At 38.2% G+C, this 23,651-nt stretch overlaps 1 protein-coding gene across 1 annotated transcript in view; it reads left to right on the forward strand.

Annotated features, from left to right (window-relative positions):
• Window positions 1-22,392, forward strand: part of HTR1E (5-hydroxytryptamine receptor 1E) — a 95,746-nt gene extending 73,354 nt beyond the window's left edge. Inside the window, exon 4 of the mRNA XM_034991316.1 lies at window positions 19,944-22,392. Within this exon, the coding sequence (XP_034847207.1) occupies window positions 20,125-21,222 (1,098 nt within the window). The 5' untranslated portion in view covers window positions 19,944-20,124 and the 3' untranslated portion in view covers window positions 21,223-22,392. The remainder of the gene's footprint in view (window positions 1-19,943) is intronic.
• The last annotated feature ends 1,259 nt before the right edge of the window (window positions 22,393-23,651 follow it).

A 23,651-nucleotide genomic window follows, 5' to 3' on the forward strand; every position in this document is an offset into this window, starting at 1 on the left:
CTCTTTCTATGGTATCATATCAAGCTCAAGGTAAGTATGAATCAAGAGAGGACAACCCCCCAAAACTCATGATTGTACACAACCCACTAAAAGTTCACAGTAGGAAGTACACTACAAAGAACTAACTGTCAAAAATCTGAAACCTTATCCTACTTGTAAGCTAACAAATAAGCATGCCACAGTTTCGTGAAATCCATCAGAAGACAGGAGATTCCTGAGTCAGAGAGTAAGAATTTTATTATAGCAATAGCAGTAGCCAGAGTATTAGCATTTTCTTGTGCCAATTTCCAAACCCAAACCCACACAGTGATGCAAAAAGGGTCAGATGACTCTTGCACATGCAGTGAGTGCATTATGGTTTCCATACAGAGCTTAGGGAACCCAAATATTTTATAATGGGCAGTAAGCATCCTGCCCATTACCCCAAAAAGAGGCATTACCTTTATCATACTAGACAATAAGCATGCCTGCCTTTCCCAATCTCCGCCTTTCAAGACTATTCTCTATACAAATATCCTTGAAATAGATAGTCTGGAACAAAGGCAATCCCAAGACTTGCATAAATGTGAGAGACCACACACCACCCATGAAAGTGACAAACTGAGAGAAAACCAGCAAAGAAAAGAGAAAGATGTCTAAATACCAACAACATGAGAGTCAAAGTGTACAGATAAATGTGTATGTTTGATAGAAAGATTATGTGTCCAAAGTTATAAACAGAAAATAAATGTTGAAACAAGAAAATTAAGGTGAAAGTAAATTTGAAAAATAATAGTGATATATAAGTGTCAGGAAACATTAGCATTTTTATTGGGCATCTATAGTACATTTATAAATATAATTTCCCCAAAACTAGAGGTTACTTCACTCTCGGAACTAAATTGTAAATATATGCACATACCTCTCTTCCAGTCACCATAAAATTGTAGCATAAAAATCATAGGATGTTAGACCTGAAAGATGCTCAGAAATAATGAAGTCCTAATTATATGGACAGGGAAATTGAGACCCACAGGCACAGAGTGTCTTTTTCAGGGCCACACAACCATCTATAGATCTGAGATGCATTCACAGATGTCTCTGCTCTTGACCCCTCCATTTCATTACAACACCCTATCTCTTATTTCTCACCTTGAAGTGGATTGAGCCCCAAAAAAATAGATACCTGCAAACCTCCCTCTTGTAGAATATGCCCTTGGAACTAGTTGGAGCAGAGCCAAGTGGTCTGAGCTAGCAATGCTTCCCCAGGTGGAAGCCCAGTAGGAAACCTTAGCCCTGCACATAGCTTAAATGCTCGTTCCCTTAGGTCTACCACAAAGGCACATTGCATTGCAGAAGAGTTAAAAGAAAAATGCACAGGAAGGAGCCCAGATCTCCTCTGAGGAGTTGAGTACTTCAGGGGTATCATTAAAGCTGGGTTTAAAAAAAAGTCATTTCATTTTTTAAAAAATATGGTAATAGAACCTCGAGCACCAGCTCACTTCAATGACAGGCACTTCATAAAGTTCATTTTTATTATCCTCAGCTGAAAAGTAAATAACACTTCTGCAGGTGTCCTTCATATTAAAAGGCTTTATTTGCTGGCAATAGAGACTCTCTATTGACTAAAACCTTATCTATACTTTACAGAGCAGATTGTTTTTCCCCAACACCTTTCAAAGAGGTATAGCCAGTCCATTCTGGACAAAGGAAAACAGTGTGATAAAAGAGATGATGCAACAACAGCCAACTGATAGAGCTCTCAATGGCCAAACCTGGAACAATTTGAGCAAAATCAAATAATGCAATATTCAGTTATAAGCCAAAGAATAAAATAAATATTCATGAGTCCATATTTATAAACAAATAATGTAAATAAGCATCAACAGCACTTTTATAAAGATAATTTTCCCAAAAGTAGAGTCTACTGTTTCCTTAGGACTGAATCATAAATGTATAGATGTATATAAATATAAATTACTGAATAAGTAAGTAAGTGGTAGAGGACAGACAAATCTTCCTTACAGAAGAATTCCAAATAACATATATACATATTCCCGCCTCCAGGAGGTGGAACTTAATTGCCTCCCCTTGAAGGTGGGCTAGACAAAGGGACCCACTTCTAAAAAATAGAGCACGGAAAGGGAAAAATAGTCCCTTTGCAGTGGAGAGTCCTGGCAAGAGCTACCTTAACCAAGTGATGAAGGTTAACATTGCCATTGATGTCGCATGGATATGATGTATGCTGATGTGAGGGAATGAGAAGGGCACTTCCATTGTATTCTTTCCAAATCCCATAACCCCAGTCTAATCATGAGAAAAACATCAGACAAACCAAGATCAGAAGACATTCTACAAAATATTTAGCCAGTACTCCCCAAGACCTAGGTCATGAAAAACAAGCAGAGTGAGAAATTGTCACAGACCAGAGGAGACTGAGAAAATATGACAACTAACTACAATGTGGCATCCTGCAATGAAACAGAAAGAAGGCATTAATGGAAAAGCTGGTTAAATCCAAATAAGTTCTGGAGTTTAGTAAATAGTGATGAATAATGTTGCTTTCTTAGTTTTGATAAATGTACTCTGTAATGTAAGATGTTAACAATGGGTAAAACTGGGTGGTGGATATACTCTCTGTACTATCTTCATAACTTCTCTATAAATTTAAAATTATACCAAAACAAAAAGTTTATTTAAAAAAAATAGAGGGGCACCTGGGTAGCTCAGTTGGTTAAGCATCCGCCTTCGGCTCAGGTCATGATCCCAGATCCTGGGGTCGAGCCCCACATCGGGCTCCCTGCTCAGCAGAGAGCCTACTTCTCTCTCCCCCTGCCATTCCCTCTGCTTGAGCTCTCTCTCTCTCTCTCTCTCTCTGTCAAATAAATAAATAAAATCTTAAAAAAATAAAAAAAATAGATGATACAAATATATGTGTGATCCTGCCTGGAGCATGGCAGAATTCTGTATCTAATGCATTGCCCAATCCAAGAAGCACAGTTAAAGAAGGCTTGGGGAAGCTAAATGAGTTCAAAAGACAGGTGAGGACTAACAACAGCGCACTTCACAATAAAAGGAAAAGCGATGTTTGTTCTTCACTGAATAACCTGAGTATTATTTGTGTAGTAATCTGAGAAGCAGAATATATTCTGAACATAACAAAAATTGAGGCTCTCCTTTATAGGTCAGGAAAGTAATAAGGTAAAAGCCCAAACCAATAAACTAACCAGATTCTTTGAAAACAAAAGTGTGCTGGCATCTAATAATGTCTATGCTTAATAGTATAAAAGATTCAAATTAAAAACATAAGTTTTAGACAAACCCTTCAAATTTGAGAAATTTCTCTAAATTCTCTTGATAAGTTATCTGGGATATTATAATAATATCTGACATTTATATTATCATTTCCAAAGTAGTAAAACCATTTTGCCAATAAATTGTATCTCTTTCTTGCCACCCAGTTCTCTAAATTACTTCCTTTTCCCACTCAGGCTATCCTCTGCTTTCAGCCCCAACCCAAACTCCCCACCTGTGCCCCCACTCCCAAGTCCCAACTAAATCCCATCTCTTGCTTTTGACACCTTTTTGGATTCATCTTCTAAATCATAATCCCTTCAAAATGACTGTGAATGGATGGATGGACATCTGGGCTCTTTCCATATTTTGGCTATTGTGGACATTGTTGCTATAAACAATGGGGTTAATCAACAGATGAAAGGATAAAAAGATGTGATATAGATATAGATATAAACACACAATGGAACATTACTCGACCACCAAAAAAAATGAACTTTTACCATTTGCAACGATGTGGATAGACCTATAGGGTGTTATGCTGAGCAAAATAATTGAATCAGAGAAAGACAATTACCATATATTTCACTCTATGTGGAATTTAAGAAACAAAACAGATGAACATAGAGAAATGGAGGGGAAAATAAAATAAGACAAAAACAGGGAGATAAACCATAAGAGACTCTTAGCTATAGGAAACAAACTGAGGGTTCCTGGAGGGGAGGTGGGTGAAGGGATGGGGTAACTGGGTAATGGGCATTAAGGAGGGCGCTTGATGTAATGAGCACTGGATGTTATATGAACTGATGAATCACTAAACTCTACCTCTGAAACTAATACTACACTATATGTTAATGGATTGATTTTAAATTTTAAAAAATGACTGTGAATTAATGGAAGTGACTTAATGGGTTAAAAAAGGCATATGTTAGCTTTCCACATAAACTTTATGTAGATGAGGAAAACTACCTTGCTCTTTTTCTCTTCATCTTTGCATAGAAACATAGAATTGTGTTTCCAAAAGAAGCCAGAAAGGCATGGGCATAACTTATAATACATGTGGTATGAATTTTCTTGAAAAACAGCCCTTAAAGTCAAATTCAACTATGACTGTTTACAAAGAAACTATGTTATGGAGACTGACAAATGCATAATATTTTTATCAATATATATGAGGCTTACATTTTGTTTCATCACTTTTATTGCTGAAGAATATATTTTTTAATATTTATTTATTTTAGAGAGAGAGAGAGCATGAGCAAGCTGGTGGGAGGGACAGAGGGAGAGGGAAACAAGCAGACTCCCCCACTGAGCAGGGAGCCTGGTGCAGGGGCTCCATCCCAGGACCCTGAGATCATGACTGGAGCCAAAATCAAGAGTTGGATGCTCAACTGACTGAGCCACCCAGGCACCCCAGCTGATGAATACATTTTAAAGGGATGGATTAAATATTCAAGGATACAAACACAAGGAAATACCTCTTAGTTCAATATGAAGATAACAAATCCATTAGTATATCTACATATGAGCATGCTCAGCAAAAAACAGACTGAACAAATGTTTATTGAGTACCTCTGAGGTGTCAGGAAATGTGCCAACACTTTGGCAAATGCTGTCTCATTTCATTTTTTCTATAAATATGTAAGGTCGATATAATTATCCTCACTTTTCAAATTGTAAAACCAAGCATCCAAAGATTAAGTCACCCAAGGATATGTTACTTACAATAAATAATTAGTTCCTTTAACTGATAAACCCTAAAATATCAGTGGTTTAACACAATTAAATGCTATTTCTCATTCATATCACCATCTAATGCAAATCAGATGGGGAAGAGGTTGTATTCTGCCCCACCTGATCATTTGGAGCCCCCCAGGACATTTCCATCTGTCCACTGGTGGATGGAAATTAAGAGCAAGGATAGTACATGAAAAGTTTTTGTAGACCAGGCCTAAAAGTGGCACATACCACTATATGCTCACATTCATTCCCCAAAAATGATCCCTCTTCTGTTAATAGGGAAAGAATGAATGCTTTCTCCCTAAGATAGGGAACAAGCTAAAGAAGTATGCCCTCACTACTGATAATCAGCATAGTACTGGGAGGTCTAGCTACTTCAATAAGGCAAGAAAAGACATACAGATAAGAAAGAAGAAAGGAAAGTGTTCCTACTTGCAAATGACGTGATCATCTCTGTAGAAAACTCTGGAGTCTACCAAAAAAAGTCCTATAACTAATAGGTGAGTTAAACAGGGTCAAAACACAAAATCAACCACATTTCTGTATCCTAAAAATAAACATGCCAAAACTGAAGTTAAAGACACAATGCCATTTACAATCACTCCAAAAAACAAACAAACAAATAAGATGCTTAGGAATAAATCTACTATCACAGGCGCAGGACTTGTATGCTGAAAATCACAAAATGCTAAAGAAATAAACAAAAGGAGACTTGAATAAATACAAAGTAAATACAAAGATGGTAGAATTAAAAGCAAGCACATCAATAATTACATTATGTGTAAATAATCTAAACATTCTAATTAAAAGCAGAGAAAGTCAGACTGGACAAAAGTGCAAGACCCAACTAGAGGCTGTCCATAAGAAACCCATTTAATATAAAAACATAGACAGGTTAAAAGTAAAAGGATAGAAAAAGATATACCACATAAACATTAGTTAAAAGAAAGCTGGAGTGGCTATATTAATATCATACAAAGTAAACATCAGAACATAGAACATCAGGGACACAGAGATATTACATAATGATATAACAGTCAATTCATCAAGAAGACATAGCAATTCTAAATGAGTATACATCTAATAACTGAGTTTCAAAATACAATACTCAAAAATTGATCTGATCAAGGGGGAAGATTGGCATATCTAAAGTTATAGTTAGAGATTTTAACACCCTTCTCTCAACAATTGATAGAACAAGTTGACAAAACATTGGTAAAGGTACAGAAAATTTGAACAATACTGTCAAGCAAGTTACATGGAACAATCACAGAAAACACATTCACTTTAAACATACATATAACATCACCAAGATAGACTACAAACTGAGCCATAAAATAAGTCCTAAAAAATTTCAAATGATTGAAGTCATACAGACTATGTTTGGTGAGCCTGGGTAATATGACATTAAAAGTCAGTTTTAAAAGAATACATGAAATCCTTAAATATTTTTGAAGTTAAGAAATGGACTCCTAAATGTTACATAAGTCAAATATGAAGGAATTAGAAAATATTTCTGACTGAATGATAATGAAAATACAAATACTAAAATTTGCAGGATGCAGCTAAAATAGTGCTTAGAGCAAAATTTATAATTCTAAATGCTTATGTTGTTGATGAAAAAAAAGTTTTAAACTATCTTAGCTTCTACATTAAGAGACTAGAAAAAGAAGAGTGAGTTAAGCCAAAGTAAATGAAGGAAATAATAAATATAAAAGCTGAAAGTAATTAAATAAAGAATAGATAATAGAGGAAATCAAGTCATTCAGAAGCTGATTCTTTGTAAAGATTAATAAAATTGGGCGCCTGGGTGGCTCAGTCGTTAAGCGTCTGCCTTTGGCTCAGGTCATGATCCCAGGGTCCTGGGATCGAGTCCCACATCGGGCTCCCTGCTCGGCAGGAAGCCTGCTTCTCCCTCTCCCACTCCCCCTGCTTGTGTTCCTGCTCTCACTATCTCTCTCTGTCAAATAAATAAATAAAAATCTTAAAAAAAAAAAAAAAGATTAATAAAATTGAAAAATCCTTACCTAAACTGATCAAGAGGAAAAAATAAAATTACCAATATCAAGAATGAAAGAGACAATACCACATAGATATTACAGGCATTAAAAGGATATGAAAGGAATATTATGACTAACTTTATGACTATGAATTTGACAACTTAGATTAAATGAACAAATTCCTTAAAGGACATAAATTACCAAAAGTGATATAAGAAAAAAGAGAAATTCTAAAAAGCCAAATATATGGTATTTTGATGTTGGTGTTGTTGTTGATGGGTTTTTTTAAGTATAGTAAAGAAACTGAATTTACAGTTAAAAATCCCCCCACAAGGGGCGCCTGCGTAGCACAGTTAGTTAAGCGTCTGACTCTTGATTTCAACTCAGGTTGTGATCTCAAGGTCATGAGATCAAGCCACATCAGGTTCTACACTCAGCACAGTCTGCTTAAGACTCTCTCTCCCTCTCCCTCTGCCTCACCCCCACCCTGCCTCCCCTGCCTTTCCAATAAATAAATCTTTAAAAAGAAAAAAACCTCCCCACAAGGAAAACTCAAAATCCAAAGGAATCCGCAGGTATATTCCATCAAGTATTCACAAAATAAATGACACTGATATTTCTCAAACTCCTTCAGAAAATTTTTAAACTCATTTTTTAAAGTCAGCATAGCCTTGACACCAAAACTCACAAATCAATTCGAGAAAAGACTTTTTCATAAAATATCTCTCCTGGGCATAATGCAAAACTCCTTAACAAAATATTAGCAAATCAAACTCAGCAATATATATTTTTAAAAAATACATCAAAACTAACTGAAGTTTTTCCAAGACTGCAAGACTGGCTTAACATCCAAAAATCAGTTACTATGATTCACCACAAGATATCATAAAACTATCTCGGTAGTTGAAAAAGATACATTTGATAAAATGCCTACTTATTATAAAAACTATCAGATTTAGGAATAGAAAAAAATTTCCTCAAACTAATAAACAGGATCCAAGAAAAACTTATAGCTAATATATTAATGGTGACTGAAGAACATTTCCCCCATCTGATTGGGAAGAAGATAAGAATGTGTGCCCTCACCACTTCTATTTAGCATTTTTCTATAGTTCTAGGCAGTATGACATGGCAAGACAAAGAAGTAAAAGCAATAAAATTGTAAAAGAAATAAAACTGTCTCTGTTTGCAAATGAAATTATTGTTTTTATAGAAAAATCTTAAGAATCTATAAAATATCTACTAGGATCAATAAAAGAGATCACAGATTCAAAATCAATATCCAGAAATACATTGTATTTCTCTATACAAGCAGTAAATATGGAAATTGAAATACAAGTACCGTTTACAAAAACATCAAAAATATTAAAATACATAGGGATATTCCTCTTTCTGCTACTGCATTATTAGTTTATAGAAACACTACCTATTTATGCACCCTTATGTTTATTGCAGCATTATTTACAATAGCTAAGATCTAGAGGCAGCCCAAGTGTCCATTGACATATGAATAGATAAAAAATATGTGGTATGTAGATATAGATACACACACACAATGGAATATTACACAGCCATAAAAAAGTTTGAGGGTTTGTTTTGCCATTTTTGCCATTTGTGACAACATGGATGGACCTAGGTTAAATAAGTAAGTCAGACTGAGAAAGACAAATACCATATGATTTCACTCATATGTGGAATCTAAAAAACAAAACAAATGAACAAACAAAAAGCAGAATCAGACCTATAAATACAGATAACAAACTGATGGTTTCCAGAGGGAAAGTGGGTACGTGGGATGGACAAAATGGGTGAATGAGTGAGAGATACAAGCTTCCAGTTATGAAATGAATAAGTCATGGGAATGAAAGGGACAGTATAAGGAATATAGTCAATGGTATTGTAATAGCATTTTATGGTGACAGATGGTAGCTACACTTGTGGTGAGCATAGCATAATATATAAGCTTGTCAAATCACTACACTGTATACCTGAAACTAATGTAACATTGCATGTCAACTCTATTCAAATTTAAAACTTAAATTAAAAGATACATGGGGATAAATTTAAAGAAATACATGCAAAACCTCTACACTGAAAATTATAAATATTACTGAGAGAAACTAAGAAATAACAAAATAAGTGGAGACTGCTTCTTTTTTCTTGGAGAACACAGAATATTAATAAATTTTAATTCTCCTTAGTCTATAGTTTTTACACAATGCCAACTAAAATTCCAGCAGGTTTTTGTAGAAATTGACAATTTGATTCCAAAATTTATTTGGAAATTCACAGAACCTGGAATAGCCAAAACAAGTTGAAAAAACAGAACAAAGTTGGCCTCACACCACCTGATCTCAAGACTTACCTTAAAAGCTACAGCAATCAAGACAACGTTATACTGACACAAAGGCGGATCAAGGAACAGAAGAGAGGGCATAGAAATCAACTGACATATACAATTGATTGATTTTTGACAAAGACACCAAAGCATTTCAATGGGGAAATAAAGTCTTTCCTACAAAATTTGCTGAAATAACTAGACATCCACATGGGGGGAAAAGATAAACCTCAACACCTACCTCATATCCAAATGCAAATATTTATTCAGGATGGATCATTAACTGTTGGTTTCCTAATTTGGGAACTTCTCAGGTAAAATCTGAAATTGGCCCCTGAACATGGAGGGCAAGAAGAGTCTAAGAGACAGACTGCTCCAGACTGGTGAGTGGTAGGTTTAATAACAAAGGGAAATTACACAGGAGGCTTGTCTTGGGTGGCCGTGAGATGAGTAGATCTCCACACCCACCCTCCAGAATCTTTAAAGTTTATATAGAAGACTTACCTGCATTCAGTAATGTATACCATCCAGATAGTCTAACCAACACATTGCTCTCTCAAGGCTGCATCCTTGAAAATGGCTCCCACGGTAGGAATTATAGGCCAGGCACACATTCCAAGGATGGGGGACTGTAGGTGGTGAGATGTCTCTGATTGTCTGGGTCCAGCTCACAGGTCACCAAGTGGTCATGTCCCCCTGACAACCTCTTCCAATATGAAAACTAAAGGTATTAAGCCTCTAGAAGAAAATATAGAAAAATATCTTTGTGATCTTGAAGTCATTTCCTGGGACACAGGAAGCTCTAATCATAAAGAAAAATAGGTAACTTAGACTTCATCAAATTAAAATCTTCTGCTTATAAAAAGACATCATTAAAAAATACAAAGGCAAAGTATAGAGTAGAAGAAAATGTTCACAAAACATTGTTCTGACAAAAGACATGCGTCCAGAATATAAAAACATTTCCTAAAACCCTATGTACTCTGTTTTGATTTTTACAATAATGTTTTCCTGTTATTATGAATATAATAACCTCATAATACCCACATGTCATGTCCCAAGCACAAATTAAATAAGCGAGAAGAAGAGAATAAAGAACCCCACACTCCAGTATCTCCTCTACTCCTTTGCTCCCAGTGAAGACCAAATGAGAAACAAACTATCTACCCTTTCTTTCCTGTAGACAGGCCAAGAAAATTCTTTAAGAAGGCTGAGAAAGTGAATTTAATGAACAATTGGAGAGGTAAAATTAGTAATATGAGGGCAAGCAACTGCTCCTGAAATTTAAAAAAAAGGGGGAAACAGACACATATTGAAGATTTTTTTCTTTCTTTTTTTCTTTTTTTAATTTTTTAAATTTTTTTATAACATATAAGGTATTATTTGTTTCAGGGGTACAGGTCTGTGATTCATTAGTCTTACACAATTAACAGCACTCACCATAATACATACCCTCCCCAGTGGCCATCACCCAGGCACCCCATCCCTCCCACCCTCCTCCACTCCAGCAACCCTCAGTTTGTTTCCTGAGATTAAGAGTCTCTTATGGTTTGTCTCCCTCTCTGGTTTCATCTTGTTTCATTTTTCCCTCCCTTCCCCTATGATCCTCTGTCTTGTTTCTCAAAATCCTCATTTCAGTGAGATCATATGATACTTATCTTTCTCTGATTGACTTATTTCACTTAGCATAATACCCTCTAGTTCCATCCATGTCATTGCAAATAGCAAGATTTCTTTGTTGTTGTTGGGTTTTTTTGATGGCTGCATAATATTCCATCATATATATATATACCACATCTTTATCCATTCATCTGTTGATAGACATCTAGGCTCTTTCCATAGTTTGGCTATTGTAGACATTGCTTCTATAAACATTGGGATGTAGGTGCCCCTACAGATCACTACATTTGTATCTTTGGGGTAAATACCCAGTAGTGCAATTGCTGGGTCATAGGGTAGCTCTATTTTCAACTTTCTGAGGAACCTCAATACTGTTTTCCAGAGTGGCTGCACCACCTTGCATTCCCACCAACAGTGTAGGAGGGCTCCCCTTTCTCCGCATCCTCACCAATAGCTGTCATTTCCTGACTTGTTAATTTTAGCCATTCTGACTGCTGTGAGGTGGTATTTCATTGAGGTGTTGATTTGTATTTCCCTGAAACCAAGCATTTTTTCATGTGTCTGTTGGCCATTGTATATCTTCTTTGCAGAAATGTCTGTTTGTGTCTTCTGCCCATTTCTTGATTGGATTATTTGTTCTTCGGGTGTTGAGTTTGATAAATTTTTAGAGATTTTGGATACTAACCCTTTATCTGATATGTCATTTGCAAATATCTTCTCCCATTCTGTCGGTTGCCTTTTGGTTTTGTTGACTGTTTCCTTTGCTGTGCAAAAACTTTTTATCTTGATGAAGTCCCAATAGTTCATTTTTGCCCTTGCTTTGGCGATGTTTCTGGGAAGAAGTTGCTGTGGCTGAGGTCAAAGAGGTTGCTGCCTGTGTTCTCCTCAAGGATTTTGATAGATTCCTATCTCAAGTTGAGGTCTTTCATCCATTTTGAGTCTATTTTATGTGTGTGTTGTAAGGTAATGGTCCAGTTTCATTCTTCTGTATGTGACTGTCCAATTTTCCCAACACCATTTGTTGAAGAGACTGTCTGTTTTCCATTGGACATTCTTTCCTGCTTTGTTGAAGATTAGTTGACCATAGAGCTGAGGGTCCATTTCTGGACTCTTTATTCTGTTCCATTGATCTATGTGTCTGTTTTTGTGCCAGTACCATACTGTCTTGATGAGTACAGCCAACTAAAATTCCAGCAGGTTTTTGTAGAAATTGAAGTCCGGAATTGTGATGCCACAAGCTTTGCTTTTCTTTTTCAACATTCCTCTGGCTACCTGGGGTCTTTTCTGGTTCCACACAAATTTTAGGATTATTTGTTCCATTTCTTTGAAAAAAGTTGATAGTATTTTGATAGGGATTGCTTTAAATGTGTAGATTGCGCTAGGTAGCAAATTTTCACAATATTTGTTCTTCCAATCCATAAGCATGGAACATTTTTCCATTTCCTGTGTCTTCCTCAATTTCTTTCATGAGTATTCTATAGTTTTCTGAGTACAGATCTTTTGCCTCTTTGGTTAGATTTATTCCTAGGTATCTTATGGTTTTGGGTGCAATTTTAAATGGGATCGACTCCTTAATTTCTCTTTCTTCTGTCTTGTTGTTGGTGTATAGAAATGCAACTGATTTCTGTGCATTGATTTTATATCCTGCCACTTTACTGAATTCCTGTATGAGTTGATCCCAATCTTTTGGTACCAGTTGAGACCTGATTTGTGACCCAGGATGTGATCTATTCTGGAGAATGTTCCATGGGCACTAGAGAAGAATGTGTATTCTGTTGCTTTGGGATGGAATGTTCTGAATAGATCTGTGAAGTCCATTTGGTCCAGTGTGTCATTTAAAGCCTTTATTTCCTTGTTGATCTTTTGCTTAGATGATCTGTCCATTTCAGTGAGGGCGGTGTTAAAGTCCCCTACTATTATTGTATTATTGTCAATGTGTTTCTTTGATTTTGTTATTAGTTGGCTTATATAATTGGCTGCTCCCATGTTAGGGGCATAGATATTTACAATTGTTAGATCTTCTTGTTGGATAGACCCTTTAAGTAGGATATAGTGTCCTTCCTCATCTCTTATTATAGTCTTTGGTTTAAAATCTAGTTTGTCTGATATAAGGATTGCCACCCCAGCTTTCTTTTGATGTCCATTAGCATGGTAAATGGTTTTCCACCCCCTCACTTTCAATCTGTAGGTGTCTTTGTGTCTAAAATGAGTGTCTTGCAGATAGCATATCAATGGGTCTTGTTTTTTTTATCCAATCTGATACCGTCTCTTTTGATTGGGGCACTGAACCCATTTACATTCCGGGTAACTATTGAAAGATATGAATTTAGTGCCATTGTATTGCCTGTAAGGTGACTGTTACTGTATATTGTCTCTGTTCCTTTCTGGTCTATATTACTTTTAGGCTCTTTCTTTGCTTAGAGGACCCCTTTCAATATTTCTTGTAGGGCTGGTTTCATGTTCGCAAATTCTTTTACTTTTCATTTGTCCTGGAAGATTTTTATCTCTCCTTCAATTTTCAATGACAGCTAGTTGGATATAGTATTCTTGGCTGCATATTTTTCTCATTCTGTGCTCTGAATATATCATGCCAGTCCTTTCTGGCCTGCCAGGTCTCTGTGGAGAGGTCTGTTGCCAATCTAATGTTTCTACTATTGTAGGTTACACCTCTTGTCCTGAGCTACTTTCAGGATTTTCTCTTTGTCTCTGAGACTTGTGAGTTTTACTATTAGATGTTGGGGTGTTGACCTATTTTTATTGATTTTGAGGGGGGTTCTCTGTGCCTCCTGGATTTTGATGCCTGTTTCCTTCCCCAAATTAGGGAAGTTCTCTGCTATAATTTGCTCCAATATACCTTCTGCCCCTCTCTTTCTTTCTTCTGCTTCTGGGATCCCAATTATTCTAATGTTGTTTCACTTTATGATATCATTTATCTCTCGAATTCTCCCCTCATGATCCAGTAGTTGTTTAGCTCTCTTTTTTTCAGCTTCTTTATTCTCCATCATTTGGTCCTCTATATTACTAATTCTCTCTTCTGTCTCATTTATCCTAGCAGTTAGAGCCTCCATTTTTTATTGCACCTCATTAATAGCCTTTTTGATTTCAACTTGGTTAGATTTTAGTTCTTTTATTTCTCCAGAAAGGGATTCTCTAGTATCTTCTATGCATTTTTCAAGCCCAGCTAGTATCTTTATAATCATCATACTGAACATTCTGAAAATGGCAACATCTTACTAATGTCTGTATTGATTAAGTCCCTGGCAGTCAGTACTGCCTCTTGTTCTTTTTTTTTTTTTTTTAGTTTTTCCATCTTGTCATTTTGTCCAGAGGAGAATAGATGAGTGAGAGAACAAAATGCTAACAGGGTAACAATGACCCCAGAAAAATATACACTAAACAAATCAGAAGAGACCTGAAACCAGGGGGAAAAGAATGGGAAAAAAAAAAAAGAATATGATCAGGCTGGTGAATAGAACAGAGCCACACACTAGATTTTGGGTGTATTTTGGTCTGATATAAGAAATTGCCTCTCAAAATTTTAAAGAATGAAAAATTTATATATATATATATACATATATATATATACACAAAAATAATGGTAAATACAATGAAGGGATGGAATATGACTGTAAAGATGAAAATTAAAAAAGATTTTTAAAAAAGAATTAATAGGATAAGAAGTTGGTTGAAAAAAGAATGAAAAAAAATTTTTTAAAAAGAGAGAATGTGATCAGGCAGGAGACTAGGACAACGTCATATACTAGATTTAGGGTATATTTTGGTCTGTTAGAAGAAACTGTATCCCAAAATTTTAAAGAAAGAAAAACATATATATACAAAAAACAAGGTTAAATGCAATGAAGGGATAAAATATGACTGTAAAAATTAAAATTAAAAAGGATTTTTAAAAAGTAATTGATAAGACGTTGGTTGAAAAAGGGAAGAAGAAAAATTCAACTAAAAAAGGTAGAAAAATTAAAAAATAAAGAAAATTTTAAAAATTAACTTTGAGGGTGCCTGGGTGGCTCAGTCGTTAAGTGTCTGTGTTTGGCTCAGGTCATGATCCCAGGGTCCTGGGATCGAGCCCTGCATCAGGCTCCCTGCTCTGTAGGAAGCCTGCTTCTCCCTCTCCCACTCCCCCTGCTTGTGTTCTCTCGCGCGCTGTCTCTCTCTGTCAAATAAATAAATAAAATCTTTAAAAAAAAATAAAATAAAAAATTAACTTTGAAAGACTAAAGAATCATGGGGAAAAAGCCATTGATTCTGTGTGCAGTATTCCCCTAGCGCTGGAGTTCTGCCGTTCTCATTGATGAGTAAACTTGGTCTTGGCTGGCTGTTCTCGCTGATCTTCTGGGGAGGGGCCTGTTGCCGTGGTTTCCAAATGTCTTTGCCGGAGGCGGATTTGCCCTGGCTTGCTGGGTCGGGCTAAGTAATCCGCTCGGGTTTGCTCTCGGGAGCTTTTGTTCCCTGCAAGCTTTCCGTACAGCTTTGGAGGCCGAAAGTGAAAATGGCAGCCTCCCTATCTCTGCCCCGGAGGAGCCAAGAACTCGGGGCCCTGCTCCTCAGTGTGCCCCCTGGGAAAAGCCGTCAGTCACTCCCGTCTCCCCAGTCTCTGGCCGCACTCCGTGCTCGCCCGGCCTGTGACTGCGCGTTTCTATCTCTGGCACCCGACCCCGGGTGGAGTCTCCAAACCCAGCAGATCCCTGCGGTGCACTCCCGCGCGGCTCCTCCCGGGGGAGGAAGGGGAGTCTCCCTGGATCTGCCGCTTGTTGGGTCCCTGCTGGAGGAGCAGGGGCCCGACTGTGCCGCGGATCACGGTTTATGGCAACCCCGGGCTGAGAGCCCGCGCCTGGGCTCCGCCTCTGCAGCCGGCTTCCCCGCTCCGTTACCTGGGAGCTCTGCCGCACTCAGGCACCCCGGTCTTTCTGTGACCCGGAGGGTCCTAGGACCACACTGGCCCGCGAGGGTTCCACCCCCTGCTTAGCCACCGGAGCGACGTCCCTCAGCGGAGCCAACTTCTGAAAGTTCCAATTTTGTGCTCCGTGGTTCTATCACTTGCCAGAAGCGGCCGACGGAGGCCCCTCCCCCCCGTCTATCCTCCCGAATATCACCTCGGATTCACTTCTCCGCACGTCCTACCTTCCAGAAAGTGGTCGCTTTTCTGATGAGAGAGTTGTTGCTATTCTTTTCTTCAATCTCCTGTTGAGTTCGTAGGTGTTCAGAATGGTTTGATCCCTATCCAGCTGAATTCCTGGGACCAGACGAAATTTAGGTCTCCTACTCCTCCGCCATCTTGCTCCTCCCCCTCTTTCTTTTTTTACTGAAGTATAGTTGACATTCAGTATTATATTGGTTTCAGATACACAACATAGTGATTCCACATTTATATGCATTAAGAAGTGATTACCACAGTAGGTCTAGTTCCCATATATCACCGTACATAGTTATTACAGTATTATTGACTATCTTCCCAGCTACACTTCATATCCCCATGACTTATTTATATTATTACTAGAAGTTTGTACCTCTTAATCCCCTTCACCTATTTCATCCATCCTCCCACTCTTCCCTCTGACAACCACCAGTTCTCTATATTTGTGAGATTTATGACTGTGTTTTTGTTTTATTTCTTAGATCCTATATTAAAGATTTTTTAAATTATTTGAAGAAATTTGGGCAAAATGAAAATGATCAAAGAAGAGATGAAAGGATATTTATGACAAATTATCAATAGTTATTGAAAACCAATAAAAGACTAGATAAGATGGTGAAATTAAAAATGAGTGTGCTCATGACCTCTTGTCCCTGGTGTTCTGTCACTGGGTTAGTATAAATCCGAGGCTCTGAAGCATCTCAGTAAATGAGAGCAGCATGCATTGACCCATTTGGTTTATAGTGATTCTCTCCAATTTGTGATTTCAATGAAAAATCATTTAAATATGGCTTTGGACTGCACTGGTATTTTCCATGTCATAATCAGAGCAGAAACTAAAAGTTACAAACCCCCGAAGAGGTGCCTGCATTAACTCCTGATAGGATATGTCCATTTTTAGGCTTTGATTATTGCAGTTAATTTTCCATTCCGATGGACTAATGAACATTTGGTATATTGATATTGGTGTTTGGACTGGTTCTGCAAAGCGTATTTTGAGTTAAGTATTGTAGTTCTTCCTCCCGTACTATGCAAAAGGCTAAAGAGACTTAAATTTTCAGGTGCTACTTAACCAGCACTGTTCTAATTAGAAATCATACTACCTCCTAAGGAGTTGGTAGTGATTATAAAACCATGCGTTATTTTCTTAAGAAGATAAAGGAACCCAAGACAATTGGAGGTGGATCATTTCCTGAGTATGGCTGCATCTTTGTCCCCTTCACAGTCCCCAGTGTAATCCTTTAAATTGCTCAAAGAATTCTACTTCCCTGGTGCCCCCTGGCCCCACGGACTCCCAGCCTCTTCCATTATGGCTTTCCTGCTTCCTCTTTTACATTTCATTCACTCCAGAAATGCTCGGGGTGCCAATATAAAGGATACAGAGTGTAGCAGTGAAGAAAACTGCAAATAGTCCAGTTTAAAAAGACAATCTCTCATCCTAAAAAGAAAACAACCTTGATCCCACATCTCCCTCCACAGCTACCTTATTTCTCTGCTCCCCTTTTCACCAAAACTCTTGAAATACTTGTTCTTATTCAGTGCCTCTATTTCCTTTCTTCTCATTCTTTCTTAAAACCACCACATTCAGCCTTCGATCTCCACCTGGCACCAAACGGATCTTGTGAAGGTCATTGGTGTCTTCCACATTACTCAGCCCAATAGTCAAGTCCTCATAGCCCACTGCCTGTCAGCAGCACTTAAACAGCTGATCACTCTTACTTCATACACTTCTTCACCTGGTCTTGGGATGGAATTCTCTCTCATCATTCTCCTCCACCTGAATAGCTGTTTTTCTCTGCCTTGCTGGTTCCTCCTTTTCTTCCTGATCTTTGATTAGTGAAGACCTCCAGGAGCCAGTTCTCAGACTTGTTCAATCTATAATTGCTCCCCAGGTCATCTCACCCAGCTATTCAAAAGATTATGATCCACATGGTGTTACAAAACACACTTCAAGATATATTTTTAAGTGAAAAAAGATCAAAGGTGGCAAGCTGGATGTGTGCAGGAATTTGGAGTGACTGACAACACAGGGATACAAAACTTAACTCCTATTCTGAAAGGCTTGGGTACAAAATAAACCAGGAAGACACATTAAAGAGCTGACAATGTAGCCCCAACCAGTAATGCTTTTGCTAATTTAACTGGAGGCAGTTAAAAAGATGAATCAGACATGCATCCCATCCTCCAGAAATATATAGTTAGCTGGGGGGAGGGGGGTGAAAAATAAATAGGGACAAAATAAGGAAGAAAATGGTGTCACCAGAGAAATGAGAATTAGGATGTATCAGAGCTCAGAAATAGAGCAGCTTTTAAAAGCTTGATGAAGCTGAATTATTTGATTTTTTTTACTTCATGTTTTTAAAATAACATTTCCTAATTTCCCCTATTATCAAACTAAAATTTCTAAAGTTTTCTGTCTCTTATCCATGCTACTCTCTATATTCTCAATCTTCCAATCAGAGTGGAAAAGCTTTTTTATTTAGAACTATTCTTCTCGGGTGCCTAGGTAGCTCAGCTGGCTAAGCATCTGACTCTTGATCTCAGCTCAGGTCTTGATCTGTGAGTTCCAGTCCCACGTTGGGCTCCACAATGGACTCCACACTGGGTATGGAGCCTACTTTAAAAAAGACAAAAAAGAAAAAAAAAAGAAGTGAGGTGAATGATGCAGGTTTTGTGACTAGTGTTAGGCTACTATTGACCTTCTGCAGATTCGTCAGAAAGAGGATCATCGGCTTGCAGACCATGGTAACTGAAAGTGTGGAAAATGACACTACAGATAAGGGGGACTGTCGTATCTTTTTTTTTAATTCCTTACAACTATGCATTCAATAAATGTCACTATCTCACTGATTGCCCAGTTTAATCACAGCTATCCAGAAGACAGACAGATCATAGATGGTAGGTAGGTAGGTAGATAGAAAGATAGATGATAGATGATAGATAGATAGATAGATGATAGATAGATAGATAGATAGATAGATAGATAGATGATAGATAGATAGATGATAGATGATAAAGATAGATAGAAATTGAAAGAATACAAATGTTAACAAAAACTAAACACATTTTTTTTTTAATGTGGAGTTCTTTGAGCTTGGTTATGATGCTGCTTCACAGTCAGTTTACTGTATTACTCTGAGAACAATTCACCATAAACATCAAAGTAATGTTATATGCTTTTTTTCCTCTCTTTTCTCCAAAGAAATGCACAGTGGGATATGTAAAATGTCAGAAATAATTAGACAAAAATCATACAATTTCATTGTGACACTAAAATATCTTTGGAGTTGAGCATTTGCTATGAAACTTTAAAACTGCTTTGAAGTCTGCTTATTATAAACAATATAATATTTTTCTTTAATGTCCCAGAATTTCTAAAGTATGATACAAGGTGAATATATGTTTCAAAATAAAGAATAATTTATGTATAAATGTATATATATTAATAAATATAAATAAGAAAGTAATTCAGGTGGCAAGATAGACTTTAAAGTTGGTAATGTTTTCATGAGAAAGAGTTGGGGAGCTTAACTTTTTAAAAAAATTTTGGTAGCTACACTTGTAGTTAGCACAGCATAAGGATTTGTGAGTCACTATGCTGTATACCTGAAATTAATGTAACATTGTGTGTCAACTATACATCAATTTTTAAAAAGTATCTTTTGAAGAATCATGTAAAAGTGAACGTTGTACCCAGAGATAAAAAAGAAAATTATATCGAAAATGTGCAAAGAATTTCTGAGTGCTGAAATACGGTAACATTTTCTAGGGGGAAAAATATGACTTTTCATTCATTAACCAGTAGCATCCTATCTTCCAGGAACCCTCAGAAGAAAAGCTGTGGTGCTTCCTTTTACCCATACAAAATGGAACATAAGAAACTACATAGCTGAAGAAACTATAGTCTTCTTATAAATGAGAGGCATTGAAGTCTAAGTAATTTCCTGCTGAGGGAAAATAACCAGCAGCTTTTCCACAGTGTAGATTGAAACAGGGAAGACATGAATATCACTAACTGTACCACAGAAGCCAGTGTGGCTGCAAGACCCAAGACCATCACTGAGAAGATGCTCATTTCCATGACTCTGGTGATCATCACCACCCTGACCATGTTGCTGAACTTGGCCGTGATCATGGCTATCTGTACCACCAAGAAGCTCCACCAGCCTGCCAACTACCTGATCTGTTCCCTGGCTGTGACAGATCTCCTGGTGGCAGTGCTCGTCATGCCACTGAGCATCATGTATATTGTCATGGACAGCTGGAAACTAGGGTACTTTATCTGCGAGGTGTGGCTGAGTGTGGACATGACCTGCTGCACCTGCTCCATCCTCCATCTCTGTGTGATTGCCCTAGACAGGTACTGGGCCATCACCAATGCTATTGAATATGCCAGGAAGAGGACCGCCAAGAGGGCTGGGCTGATGATCCTCACCGTCTGGACCATCTCCATCTTCATCTCCATGCCCCCTCTGTTCTGGAGGAGCCACCGCCAACTCAGCCCACCTCCTAGTCAGTGCACTATCCAGCATGACCATGTCATCTACACCATTTACTCCACACTTGGGGCATTTTATATCCCCTTGACTTTGATACTTATTCTGTATTACCGGATTTACCATGCAGCCAAGAGTCTTTATCAGAAAAGAGGATCTAGCCGGCACTTGAGCAACAGAAGCACGGATAGCCAAAATTCTTTTGCGAGTTGTAAACTTACACAAACTTTCTGTGTGTCTGATTTCTCCACCTCAGACCCTACCACAGAGTTTGAAAAGATCCACTCCTCTATCAGGATCCCTTCCTTCTATAATGATCTAGATCACCCAGGAGAACGTCAGCAAATCTCTAGTACCAGGGAACGTAAGGCAGCACGCATCCTAGGACTGATTTTGGGGGCATTCATTTTGTCGTGGCTGCCATTTTTCATCAAAGAGTTGATTGTTGGTCTGAGCATCTATGCGGTGTCCTCTGAAGTGGCTGATTTTTTGACGTGGCTTGGTTATGTTAATTCTCTGATCAACCCTCTGCTCTACACAAGTTTTAATGAAGACTTTAAGCTGGCTTTTAAAAAGCTAATTAAGTGCCGAGAACATACTTAGATTGCAAAAAGCCAAAAGGCATTGTTTTTACCAGCCTTGTGAGTGGACAGAGGAAAGGGGTTCAACTTATTAATTCTTGAACATAGTTGGTTCAGAAAAGTTTGTAAGGTAGTGTGGTCTTTTTGTTTGTTCACTTGTTCCGTTTTGTTTGAGGTTTGTTTTCTAGTGTGCCGTTTTCTACCTCTGGTTTTATTTGTGGTACATGATTTCAAATAAACATCCGACAAAGACAGAAATTTCATAGACGTAATAATAAGGTGAAATAGTAACTACTTTTTTTAGCCATTCAGTTAATCCTGCAATTAAAGAATGCCAAAATAAATCTTCACTTGCAGAAGTTCTTATTACTTATAAATCAAATACCTGATAACTTGCCCTCTTGTGGCATTAAATCTGAGATCATGGCTCCATATGCGTGCAAATTTTAGTGGGAATTGCATGACTACATAAAGCATTAATAAAAAAAAAAAAGTGGTATACTGTCATCTGCTTGCAGACCTGAGCTAAAATCATTTACTGTGACTACATAGGCCACTCCCTTTAGGCACAAATAGTACAGCTATTATAGTTCATGATTAAATATGCTTCCTCATTCTCTAAAAAGAACCTGGAATGAATACTCCGGCACTTTCGTAGGTCTTTGACTATGAATATGAAACATAAACAAATTCAAGATAATCTAAATCTCCTTTGGTCCACGTGTTGTATTACCTGACAGGCACATTGGATGTCTTGCCATTCTGAGAAGTGTCCCACTGAGCCTTGCACACACTCCCTCACTTAGAAGGATTCAGGTGGGAGTACAAGCAGCTTAACAGGGTAGAGTGATCAAATGAAGGAATATATTATCTGAAGAACTTTGTTGGAGAATGTTACTTATTAAGTTACCAGTTGTGCACTTGGCAAAACCATTAAAAGTCGAAAATTTATGTTTACCGCAAAGGTCACCCATCGAGGAAATGAGTATGAAATTGTGTCCCCTGGGATCTCAGTGGCTTCCATGCCAGACTGCATCTTGGGGCCAGGAGGCTGCAGATGGGACCTGACCTGAGGCGACAGCACCTCACCTGACCTGGGGTGACTGCTCTAGTCACATGGAGGAGCTTACCACTAAGTCAAGAGTGATGACAGGGACGCCTGGGTGGCTCAGTTGGTTAAGCGTCTGCCTTCGGCTCAGGTCATGATCCCAGGGTCCTGGGATCGAGTCCCACATCGGGCTCCTTGCTTGGTGGGGACCCTGCTTCTCCCCCAGCCTGCCGCTCCCCCTGCTTGTGCATGCTCTCTCTCTCTGACAAATAAATAAATAAAATCTTAAAAAAAAAAAAAAAGTGATGACAGAAGGGAATGAAAGTTTGTAAATTCATGTACGCTCTTGAGTCAGTGACTATTTTACACCTTTTCTCCTCGTCTCATCCACAGCTTCTCCCCATCTCTTCACTCTCCCCAGGTCATTTCTCTTCTTTATTCACTGAGAAGACATGAATTTGCTCCCTCTCCTCCATGTTTTAGCCTTAAATCTACGCCCTCTAATCTCTTCTGTGATCTTGCACGTTTCTCCTTACCCCTGACTCCTCTCCTCCACTCCCCCCCTCCTGTCTCCACCCCCTCTCTTCTCCTCCCTTCTCCCCTCCCTTTCTCCCACCCCCTTCCTCTCCCCACTATTCTTTAATCTCACCTATGAGTTTGCTCAAGTCTCTCGGACACTGGTGTACATTTCCTCTGGCCCTACTTCCCACTCAAGAGCCTGCTTCATCTCTCTCCTGGCTCTCCCACCTGAGTTTCTCCACTCATCAATCCTTCATTCTGCTCACCTCTCACCTTCCACTGACTTTCTTATCCTGTGCCATCTGAGTGTACCCCTCCTAGCTCTCCTGAAGCAGATCTCCCAAAGTCTTTGGTGACTTGCCAGTAGGCAAATTTAATGGCCTTCCCTCTGTCCTTATCTACTTCCCAATCTCTCATCAGGTAGAATAGCTAAGCGTCCCTTTCTTGTTTAAGCCTGTGACTTCCAAAATACATTACTCCCCTGGTTCTCCAATCACCTCCTCATTCTTTGTCTCCTTTTCTTCCTCCTGAGGCATTGTCCTCGGCTCTTACCTCCTGTATCTCCATACTCCATCCCACCCCATCACATGCCTGTGGCTTTTCAATTTGTGTCTTTAGTTCTGATCTCTGTCTTTCTCAAACTCCAGACCCATGAATTATATCCAGTGAACATCTCCCTATGAATAGCCTGTTGGTTCCTCAAACACAGCTTTTCCAAACTGAACTCATGATCATTTTTCCACACTCAAACCTTCTCCTCCTTCCCAGTCTCAGATAACAGGATTACCATGCTTTTTATCATTCCTATTAGATAAATGTGATCCTCTCATGGCTTATCTCTCACATTCAGATAGTCTTAAAGTCTTATCCATTTACCTCTACAG

Source organism: Mirounga leonina, unplaced genomic scaffold (assembly GCF_011800145.1).
Source record: "Mirounga leonina isolate KUSES-001 unplaced genomic scaffold, KU_Mleo_1.0 Mir_53, whole genome shotgun sequence".
NCBI lineage: Eukaryota > Metazoa > Chordata > Mammalia > Carnivora > Phocidae > Mirounga > Mirounga leonina.